Source organism: Perna viridis, chromosome 6, assembly GCF_037379345.1.
Source record: "Perna viridis isolate PV_CMFRI_1.1 ecotype Kerala chromosome 6, ASM3737934v1, whole genome shotgun sequence".
In the NCBI taxonomy this organism is placed as follows: domain Eukaryota; kingdom Metazoa; phylum Mollusca; class Bivalvia; order Mytilida; family Mytilidae; genus Perna; species Perna viridis.
The window spans coordinates 18,566,137-18,578,300 of NC_142450.1; the positions used below are offsets into that span (position 1 = coordinate 18,566,137).

General features: G+C 32.0%; 1 protein-coding gene across 6 annotated transcripts in view; it reads right to left on the minus strand.

Moving 5' to 3' along the window:
• The window catches only part of LOC148613931 (nephrin-like), a 34,236-nt gene extending 28,346 nt beyond the window's left edge, over positions 1–5,890 (minus strand). For all 6 annotated transcript variants that reach the window (XR_015923511.1, XM_088587645.1, XM_088587642.1 and 3 more), the window contains exons 1-3: positions 5,813–5,890; positions 2,325–2,381; positions 1,055–1,348 (exon numbers count right to left, since the gene is read on the minus strand). Coding sequence is in view for 5 of the 6 variants with exons in the window: in XM_088587645.1 (XP_088443771.1) it covers positions 1,055–1,348; positions 2,325–2,376 (346 nt within the window). In the remaining variant the exon portion in view is untranslated. The remainder of the gene's footprint in view (positions 1–1,054; positions 1,349–2,324; positions 2,382–5,812) is intronic.
• Positions 5,891–12,164: the final 6,274 nt, after the last annotated feature.

Sequence of the window (12,164 nt, forward strand, 5' to 3'; positions counted from 1 at the left end):
TTTTTTATCTCAGATGTGCAGTGCCAAACATTGTAGTTTTCTTGTTTCACAAGATTGTCTTTAATAGAGGAAACATGTGGTAACATATTCTAAAATCTGTTCAAGGTACAAAAATGTAAGCATGAACATTTGTCAGATGATTCAAAGTATGATAACCTAAGTTTTTAAGACCCTGATGTTATCTTTGATTGACTTAAATTAAAGATAGTTGCGTTTAGAAATTCAACAATATGAATAGCAGAATTTAGACATATATTTGAAAGATAATTTGGAATTATATTTACAAGGTATGAGGAATCCCCATCTAGAACTATATATTTGTATCTAAGTGTACCATCTTTTTTGGAGTGAAACCGATGTGTAATGTTATTAAGTCGGGATTTTAACTTAGTACGGGGAATAGAAGTATACAGTGTAGAAAAATCATAGGTTTGAATGCTATTTTGATAAGAATATAAACAAAATTACAAAAAAGTTTGAAAACACAGAAATTTTTTTTTTGGTGATTACATCTTAGTTCATATCTGATTAAAATATGTTTTGTTCCTTCCCATACTAAGTGTATTGTTGATTATTGTATTCAATATTGTGTTTGAAATAAAACCCTTGAGGTTTGCGTCAAAGGAAAATAAGAAACTGACTGACTAGGAATATTGTGTTTTATTTTTAATAACCTGATATACTGAACTCTAAGTAATCTATTTACATAGTCTTCCTCATATCCCGAATGTAGATTGCTTCTGTCCAGTACATGAACATGTTTTGGCATTTGATAACTATGGTAACAATTATTACGAAACAACTGGTTGCAATCTAAATGATATTTCTATCTAAATGATATAAAAAGTAATTAACACCATAGAAGAGTATTATTACATGTTTTTTTTTAAAGCAGATTTCACTTTTCGTGCTAAGTGTACAGGATACAACGTAATTACTTAAATGTTTCTATCGATTTAAAAAGGTTATCATCAATTTGAAAGTGATAAGAAAAAAATTGTAACTTTGGAACAGTTTTTATTTTTCTTCAACATTAATATTATAAGACACTTACCTGCCAGAGATAGAATTAATCCAGGAGACGCAATATCTCCGTATTTACACATCCAAATTCCCACATCGCGGGTATGATCAAAAGAAGCAATTATAAAGTCGAGCCTTGTTGTTCCTATTATTTGAGTTGAGTATTGTTGTTCTGAAAGAAAACACCTTACAGCGGGAAAACATTCAACTTTTGCTTTTCCATTTTGAAGCAACAATACAATGCCATTGAAGTCTGGTACTGTACATGTTAGTATAACTGGCTCTTGATTTTCATACGATGATCTGACTGAAGATATTGACACTTCTGAATAAAGAAAAATAATATACTTACAAAATTAAGTTTAAGCTATGTGATTATGATATAATATTAAACTAAAGGCAAGTGCTAACGATACGACCGCTGAGGTTGTACACAGAACAGTGGAGAAAGTGTAGATAGATACAAACGAATTTCAATTTCTTATAGATCCAGACACTTACACTCTAGTAAGTATGAGAACACTAGGAAAAGTGCATGTTCAGCATCTTTTGTACTTATTTCTTAAACGATGGATGTTGCACCAACAAAATCAATACAACGATGACTTTTGCGGTCAGAATCCATTAGCTATAAAAGGAAGGAAATTTTACTCATGTTGTTAACCAATTGTTTTTTTGAAGAAGTAAATATTTATCATATCCACCACGACGTACGATTCACGCAATGCTAGTACTTATTCAATACCTTTTACGGTCTCACCATTCTGATGACACATTAGTCTATTGAGAGTTAATATTGATTCTCCTGACGAAACATCCAGTTAAAAATCTAAACCCCCCTTGCGAGTTACGAAGGGTACAAGAACAGTGTTTTGGGTTTAATATGCTCCTTCTTATCATCTTTTCTTTAATGGTTTAAGTCATATTCAATCTAAGCTTGACGTTTGTTGACATTGAACAAAGTGGGTCAAGTAGAGATGAAGACACTTGTGTATATATCATGCAAATATTTTGGCACCTTTTAGCCTCTTTTTGCTTCACAGTTTAGGTCAAAACTCAAAAATCAATACCAACCTTCATTGTCTGGTATTTGAACATGTGACAAAATTTTAAGAGTCTCATTCATTTATACGAGAGTTGTTCCCAGACTCAGAATGTTTACACCGATTCAAAATCATGATTCCAACTTCGGTGTAGAAATACATACATTTGGCAGAATTTAATTCTAAATTCAGAAAACGAATCATAACTTCTTTAAAGTCTAAAGTGTGTATAACGTTTGCATATATATTTTGATTTACCTGCAGTAGACATTGTCAGAACTAGTATCAATATAACACACACAGCAGGCATAATGTCTAAAAAAGAACAATTAAAATGGATTCAGTTATTTTACAAGTTGGATATTGGTTCATTTTGAATATTGGTTTCCACAGACTCTTTAAACCAGTTTGTGTGAAAAGTCAAGTTGAAGAAAAACGATCATTTCTTCCACTGCCGTTTGTCAACAAAGGTATAGATGCAATTAATTTGGCTAACATCCTCCATCACAAAAACGTTACCAACAAAATTCCCCCATATTTCAAAGACAAAGTCATACCAATCATTTCATATTCCTATACTACACCCATTGCATCCAACATTTTCAATTATTAAAGGCTATTGCAGAACTTCGAGATTGAGGACTTCAAGGCTAAACCACTTGACTGTTCTTGCAAAACCTCTCCATTCAAATGTGGTCCATTTGGTCACGTCGTTACGGGAGATTTAACCATAATCGAAAAAAAATCTCTGCGTAATATCCTTTCTAAAGGTCCTACGTACCGTGAACCACGCTCCATGAATTGGAATTATAACTTTAAAGTTCTTATGGATGGCGTCGAGGACTATGCAAGAAAATGGATACAACGACAACAAGAAGACATTGATTTTCTGTCAGAGTGGTTAAAGACCGTAAAGTCTTTAATTTTGAAATGAATGAAAGTTTTAAGTAGGTCAATGAGTGCCAAGGCTACATCAGTTTTCAAAGACCCCGATGTAGCAAAAACATTGTCTACTATTAATGAAAAATATGTTGTCGTACCACCAGACAAAGCCCAAAATAACATTGTTTTTATCTGCAAAACGTTTTATATCCATTGTTTATTATCAGAGGTAGACGTAGAAAATAATAGCAGTGATAGGACCTATACTGCTACCACTCTCTCCAAAGAAGAGATTGTGAAAAACCATAAATCTGTGCTATCCTCTTTTGGTCTCTCTACCAAGGACGAGGATTGTGATTTACCGTCTATGTACTGGATTCCTAAACTCCATACAAACAACGTTTCATAGCTGGATCTGCAACATGTACCACCAAACCTCTTTCAAAACTTTTCACTTCTATACTCACAACTGTCAAAGAGGGTCTGCAGTCCTACCACAACACTTGTTACTCTCGTAGTGGTATTAATTCAATGTGGATTCTGAAAAATTCGAAAGATCTTTTGGAGACAATCAGTTCAAGACTATTATCTGAATATAATAGCATTAAAACCTATGATTTTTCAACACTGTATACTTCTATTCCCCATACTCAGTTAAAATCCCGACTTTAAAACATAATACATCGTTGTTTTTCCAAAAAAGATGGTACACCTAGATACAAATATATAGTTCTTGGTAGAGATTCCTCATACTTTGTAAGAAATAATTCCAAATCATCTTCCAAACATACAGAGGAAGATGTTCACAAAATGCTGGAATTTTTAATCGACAACATATTTGTCCAGTGTGGTGGACGTGTTTTTCAACAAACGGTCGGCATTCCAATGGGAACAAATTGTTCTCCTTTACTTGTTGACCTATTTCTTCACTCTTATGGGGCTGACTTTATAGCTGATCTGATCAGAAAGGAAGAATATGGTTTGGCTATGTCCTTCAATCTCAGTTTCCACTATATATATGACGTATTATCTTTAAACAATCCTAATTTCGGGGATGTGATACATCGCATCCACCCAAAAGAACTTGCGATAAAGGATACTACAGACACTGTGAAGTCAGCGTCATATCTTGACCTACACTTAGAAATCGATGGTAAAGGAAAACTATTGACCAAACTACTCCGCACTTGACTTTTTATGAGCAACTCGGCGGGAGTTTCTAGAAACGCAGAGGACGCCTACCGTACCGGTGCACCTGGTCCATGTTCCCGGTTTTTAGTGGAGTCAGAGTTGCTCACTTGCTTTTTTTACTTTGTATGATTTTAGTTACTTTATGTTCTTTGTTGTGTATGCTGGTTTTCCATATCTTGTCTTTGTTCCTGGATTACATTATTTTGATTACCGCTATAGCCTTGGTTGCCTTGATTACTCTTTTTATCAGCACAATAGTATCCCGTTTAAGTCATTTTACCAATGCTCGATTCGACTTAATGTTTCGTTTTTTGTATAATGTGAATTATACTATGCAAATCTTTAATTACTACCATAACGTTTTTCAAAATATTAATATATCGTAAATGACATGTAGTGATTAAATAAGGACCTCAGAGGAACATTGCTTATTTTGAATCTCCCTTTGTTCCCTTTTTCGAATTTCATACTTGTATCTTTTTGTAAGAAAATGATATCAAGTTTAAAGGTTATGCATTCGAAATGATCGCTACAAAAAAGTAATTGGATTGGAAATAATTTGCCTATAGATATTAAATCAAGGACTATTCTAAGACAGTCATATATTTCTAAACCGACAAAAACCGAAATATGCAAATTGGCACATATGGCGAGGAAAGGTTGGTTTACCCAAATCACAAAATTTCTCTAAAAATTATGCGTTCATTATATGCTTTTATTCAAGGTTAAGTTGATACTAATTGTACCCTAGGTGATATGCCATCATTTCGCGTCGTTGCCTTAGCAACAAATCAATTACTGTTTCGAGTAAATGTAACTAAAAATAGATTTTTTAACATTACTTTGCCAATTTTCTTTGCTTGTTTGTGGAAATAACAAACACACCTAAAATATGGTCGTTTCATTTTGTCATTTTTCGCTCGATATTTTTCATTCATATTTTCATGCATTTGAATCCCCATTTTAAATTAAAGTAAATAAACAGAAGACAATAGGACATGCATTTTTACCCTTTAAAACACATATACATATAAAATCTATGACAATTTTTGGGTTTATGAATATTGCAGAAATTAATATTTTTCAACATTGCCTTGTTTTCAGGTAGAATTACAGTTTTCATTAAAATCCGGTATTTTTTTAGGTTACAGAATATGTGTATCTCCAAACAAAATATGCCCTGGAAAAGCTTTAGATTTATAAAGAATGGTTACACTTCTATTGTTTGCAATATATTTTACTATTAACATGTTAATAAAAATTGCTTATGCCTTTGGATACTGAATAAATTATGGAGCAAAGTTTCATAGATTTACTCTGTACAAAAATGCATTTGTAAGTGAAAATAATTTGTCTCGTAATGTCCTAGATTTCGGAACCGTCTTAAGAAAATTGGAAGACACTATAACACTGCACACTGACATTCTTTATAAAAAGTAAATAGAATTTATAAACAGAATCCGGAAAAATCTTTATAAACAATATAAAACAACAAAGAATGTAATTGTAAGGTATAGTACCTTGAACCACGTATTGATTATCAATTTATCTTGAATCAACAAGGAAGTTAAAATATGAGAAACACCAATGTAAAATTATCACAATATCTGTACCCTTGAAAGTAAGAGTTTATATTTGCAAACCACAGCATTTGAATAAAACATTATAATTACCTTTGAATCAATAACAACAAATACACACTACAATGACTTCACCAGTCTTCATTTTACCAGGAAGTGTATTATATAAAGGGAAGCAATTTTGATATTTAATAATAGCTTTGCAGGTTAATTCTGAATTTAAAAAGTAATGCAAATTTCTATTTAAGTATGCTAATATAGTAATATTTAAAGGAGTATTCAAGTGAAAAAGAGATTCGAACAGAAAGCCAAAGCATATAACCAAATGATGTAGACTAGACAGGGAAAACAGACAACTGAGAACATGAAATACCAAAAATACACATAAACAGATGTACAAGTAAATGAGCAACTCGAATTCTTCAAAAACTGGGAGCACGGTCCGTGAGCTACAGTAGGTGAAGCGTCCTCTGCTTTTCTAGAAACACCTGCCGAGATGCTCATCAGATTCAAAGTCCGGAGTAGATGATTAAGGAAAGGCAAACCATGACATGATGACCAAACGGAAGTGGATGTGTTCAATATTGTTTTTGTTCATATTATAGCAAACTTCCAAACGCTAATGACTGTGCTTTTGTATCAATGCCACGGGTTGGCATTTTAAAAACGCTTTCTATTTCTAGTTTTTATCTACACTTTATCAAAAAATGTTTTTACAATATGCCCTTTATTCGCGTTACTCGAATATCCATACAAAATAAATATTTCACATTGAACTCAGTCTCTCTATTATTTGGAAAAGTCGTTCTATCGTGTTATTGCGTTTAGAAAGAGGTACCTTTTATTTTTTTATGTTAAAGTTTATCGTATAACTTTTTGCACTATGATATCAAGTTAAAGATCAAATTCCGCCATTTAAAAAAAATAGATATGGTGACTTTTTGTCACTTAAATCTTATTTGGTCAGTTTTTTTCAACTATTTCCAAGCTATCTTCTTTGGTTACATCATGATACATTGTTGAACGAGTAATCAAGGAACTAACGTTGTAGCGGTATTCAAAATAATGTAATCCAGGGACAAGGACCAAACTTGGAAAACATAAATATTTTCAGACTTAAAAAATTGCTTAAACACTTGTATACCGAAGGAAGGGAATTACATTGCTAGCATTACTTTACATCAGAAATAACACCAAACATCAGACGGTCTATTCAAACAAAATATCAAATACAAATATATGGCCGAAATGCAAAAAACAAATTAAAGAAACTAAATAAAAAAAATAATAAAATAAAATAAAATAAAATAAAAACCACTTAAGCACTTGAAGTATAAACTTTCGCGACTAACAATGGCATCATGTGGTATAAAAAGGTAAACAGATCTTGCTTCGTCAGTTGCACCAATTACATTGCCAGTGAATACAATTCGATGCATGTCAAGATTGTTTAGTATTCAAAAATTACTTCCATGAAGACAATGAAATTGTTCACCAAAATACGATAACGAATCTTTAAGTCCTTATTGTGCCTTTGCCAGGGATCGAACACACGACCTCCCTTACACGAGCATACCAAGACGTATTTTGACATATTTAAGCTGATAAAAGACTAGTTCACGTAGCTAGGCCGACATGTTTTGTTCGCAGTCATGCAAGAATTTTTACTGTGGATGGTTTGGTTCAAGGTCATGAATAATTATTTGTGGTTACCTTTCTAGTCTAATTTATTTCACGAACGATTTCATTTAAATTTCAGTTTTTTAAAAAAACATTTGTTTTATTTTTCAGCCAAACCTTTTTTTTAAAAAATTTGCATATCTTATCGGTTTCACCCAAAATGTTTTTTTTATTGAGTATAAGTATTATTTATATAAAATTCTGTACGAAAATTGCAAAATGTTATATAAAGGATGACTGTTTTATTTATTTTTTTTTTTGGTCTGGAGAACATATATTACCTTAATCATGTAGTTCACACTAAATATCTAACTGAATTCAGTTGTTTTTAAGCGTGCACCACGACCATTGAGGTCAGTTAGAGTACACCAACAAAATATAAAAGTCATTCTTCAAATAACATTTTACAATTTCCGTAAAGAATTTCATGTAAAAAATAAATAACCTTACAAAATTTGGTCTGTGAGATGATGGACAAATATTATCTTCGTATGTTGTTTTTTTTTAACTTTGAGAATCTGTGAGTACCAGGTAGTTTTCATTTATTGATAATGAATTTAAACCAATGTGCAGTAAATATCAATCGGAGAGATACGGTCTCATATACACAACATGCTTTACCATACTTTATTTCTATTATTTCACCGAAGGTTATTAATATTTTATGATGCTATCCTTTAATTGCATTTAAATATAAAAAGGAAGTGTTAAGAAAGCGAATTTCTACAAAATATGAAACTCAAGTTTTCTTGTACTAAAGAGTAATCAAGGGAACCAACATACACAACAAAGAACATAAAGAAACTAAAACCATACATACAAAGTAAAACAAGAAAATGAGCAACTCGGACTCCACTAAAAACTGGGAGCATGGACCAAGTGCACCGGTAGGGTAAGCGTCCTCTGCTTTTCTAGAAACACCCACCGAGTTGCTCATAAAACGTCAAGTCCGGGGTAGACAAACGAGGAATGGAAAACTATGACCCGTTGAATAAATCAGTTTTCATGGTGCAGATGGATACACCATAACAATCCACGAGTTCATGATAACGACCATAAAACTTCTCTAGTGATGACTTGTAGCAACATAACCCTGTTCCAGAAGCTTATTTGTTAGAGTTCTTGCGCGATACAAAAAGTCTGCGTAGTTTCGGCAAGCTCTGGCATAACGTATGAGTTGTGATATAAACACTCCATACGCATGTGCCGAAGGGATGTTGCCACAGATGAAAGGAAAGTTGACAATTCTGAACGAAAAGCCATCACGTTTGTCGTAAAGTTTGGTCAATAGTTTTCCTTTACCATCGATTTCTAAGTGTAGGTCAAGATATGAGGCTAACTTCACAGTGTCTATAGTATCTTTTATCTCAAGTTCTTTTGGGTAGATGCGATGAATCAAATCCCAGAAATTGGGATTGTTTAAATATAGTACGTCTTATATATAGCGGAAACTGAGATTGAAGGATCTAGCCAAACAATATTTTTTTCTTTCTGATCAGATCAGCTATAAAGTCAGCCTCATTAGAGTGAAGGAATAGGTCAGCAAGTAAAGGAGCACAATTTGTTCCCATTGGAATGCCGACCGTTTGTTGAAAAACACGTCCACCACACTGGACAAATATGTTGTCGATTAAAAATTACGGCATTTTGTAAACATTTTCCTCTGTATATTTGGAAAATATTTATAATCAATTATGATTTCTGACAAGTTTCTTTTACTCACCATACAGATCGTTTGTAGTCTTCCCAATTCTGCGATTTGTCCTAGTGTATGTATTATCATCAGAATCCCTGCCTTCTAATGTTGATTCGTTCATGTAATCACTTCATAACTTTTTATTTGTTGACTTAAAAACATTATTAAGTCTATCATAATCCCCTTCATGAACGTTATCTCTATTGTGGGTATTCTTATTTCGGGATGTGATTTTCTTCCTTGGGTTGTTGACCACTGCATACGTATTCAAATTGGTCTCTTGCTCACTATTGATTGTATCAACAGTTTTATTATTGCAATGGATGTGTAATGAATTTCAACATGTCGTAAAACGAGTAAATTTGTTTTATCTTCACTCGAATCCCATGGTGACTCATAATTTGAGGACGAAATATTATTAAGCTGTTCTTGTGAACTAATCTCATTAAATTTTGTTTTCTCGGATAAACATCATTCATGTGTTGTCTTTTCAAACGCCTGTAAATAAAATATTTCCTATCTAACTTTATTTAAAACTTTTATGAATTCACTTTTTTTTTCAACTTAGAAATACGCAGGCATCTTTGTTTGATGAATGGGTGCAATTATATAATCATATGTAATTTATCAATCATAAATAAATAAACAGCATTATAGAAATGAAATAAGCCTGGAATCAGTTTAACCAGTACAATGAAACATCTCCTAATGTTCTTATTTATGCGTTTTATGTGTATGTTATCTGTTTTAGTTCCTTTCTTCTTTGTATTGGCTGTTGTTCCCTGACGTATCTTTTTTTTATTTTTATTTTACAATGAAAACATTATCTCACCTATCAAAAAGCAATTGCAATCATATTAAGGGATAGAAAATCATCTTTAATTACTTCCGTTTTATAATAATTGTTTCCAGTAAAGATTGATATCTCATATTAATTGTTGAAACAGTTACATAATATTTAGGTACATGCTTCAGAGAAAAATGTTTAAAAATTATTTAAAAATATGATATGAATCAAAATATAAACCATGAAATATTAACAAATATCATGCAACATAACACTGGATGACGTGCAATAAAGTCCATTTTATACGACTTTCTCGCATGATGTAAACACTATTACCTAAAACATATATAACTGAAATGACTGAAATAATCAAGAATGCTAAAGAAGCAACAACCACTCCTAGTGTCAAACCTGAACAGATAATGATGACATTTTATTCATCTTACGTCACCGATCAAAAACGCAGTTATTCCACATATTTTAGTGCAACGATTGATGTTCTTGTAAATTTTAAAAACGCTTTTGAGATTTGTTTAGGTTTGTATCTCAACTTGTTACCTCTAATACATATACGTATCTGTCAGACTTCGATTTATCTGTTTCCATCACTGGAAAGAAATTTATACAGAGACTATAACTGTTTAGAGTTATGATCCTTTAAGAGGTTAAACACTTAGCAAAATATTGGAATACGTTTTGAAAACAAAAACAAAAAGTCACAAGGCCAATATGCTAGACTACTTCAACCTCAAAGTAAATAGTTCTTAAATCTATTATAACGTCCACAAAAGAACTACAAAATTCAGTTTTACGGCCCTTGAACTATTCCTGACTTGGAGAAAAATAAAATAAAATCAGAAAGCAAAAACTCTTACAATAAAACAAAAACAAATAAATAAAAAATTAAAAGGAAAGCCAACAAGTCGCTGCCAAAGTTCAAAGCATGTACATAGTACAACCTACACAGCTGACAATTTTCTTTTTGGTATGACAGTAGTCATTTGAATACATATATACACCTTTGGCAAATAAGTAGATTTACACATTAGTTATGACTATTCAGAACGAATGTAGTTTGAATTTAGAAGCAATAAAAATTCATCGAAAAATTAAAAGAAAAAACAATTTTAATTGCATAACACATAGGGTTATCAATCTTCAAGAAAAAAAAACAATTATTTGTTGCGGTTTACCGTTCAACTTCTGCACTTTTAAATGGAAAAACATTTTATAGATACAAAAAAAACGAATATGATGTTATTAAGCAGCGATATTTAATGAGTTTAATTCTGTACATATACAATATAGCGGGTTTTTTTTCACATAATGCTTATGTTTAAAATAAAATAAATTAATTAAAAGTCCGTGGTTGAAACAAAGACATACCAAAAAATGTGAAGATATTGGTCTTTGTGTTCTGTTTTTACGTTCATGGCCATGTACTTTGTGAATGTGAATTGTTCTAGTATTGGCGCTTCGTTATTATTTTATTTTCATTAATTGATTCTAGCAGTTTCTACGTCATCTGATTATCAATCGTTCACCAACAACGTGCGATTCTTTCTGAATAATTGAATTGTACTTTCACATCACTTGCGTCCCGTCTGATATTTTTAGCTACATGGCCTTTTTAATCATGTTCATTTTAACATATTTTCAGCCTGAGATCTTGATATCGATATCGACCTCAGGGATTTTAGTCCGAGGAACGATATGTATCGAAGGCTGATAACATGTGCAATATATGTTCATCCCATATGTTTTAAGCCAGTAACGATTTATTAACCATTTTTAAACAAAAAGAATAAAAAAAGAATAACAAACAGTTGTGCGGAGTAACGTCACTGAAGCTCCCGAGAGGGTTGATTACACATTTTTTACCTCCACTGAAATGTTTTTCCCTAGTGGCAAATAACATACAGCAAACAATCCTTTAATTACATATGCAGACTCGATGTATATCCGATAAAATTATGTGATAATTATACATTAATACATGTTTTTTTTTTCAATATCGACCTTGTTATTGCAGCCCACGATCTCATAATCGGTTCCTAGGGCCGATAATCACAAATGTTCATACCAATAATGAATTATCCACCAATTTCTACTTTTAATAGAAACACAAATCATAAAAGTCTAACGGATACAGAACGTGATATGTTTCTAATTATTCTTTTGATTTCATTTGATTTTCTCGAAATTTATTGCAGCGTATGACATCTGTTTTCCATTGCTTTTATTGTATGTTCTTCTCAACCCCATACTTGAACGAAATCCGG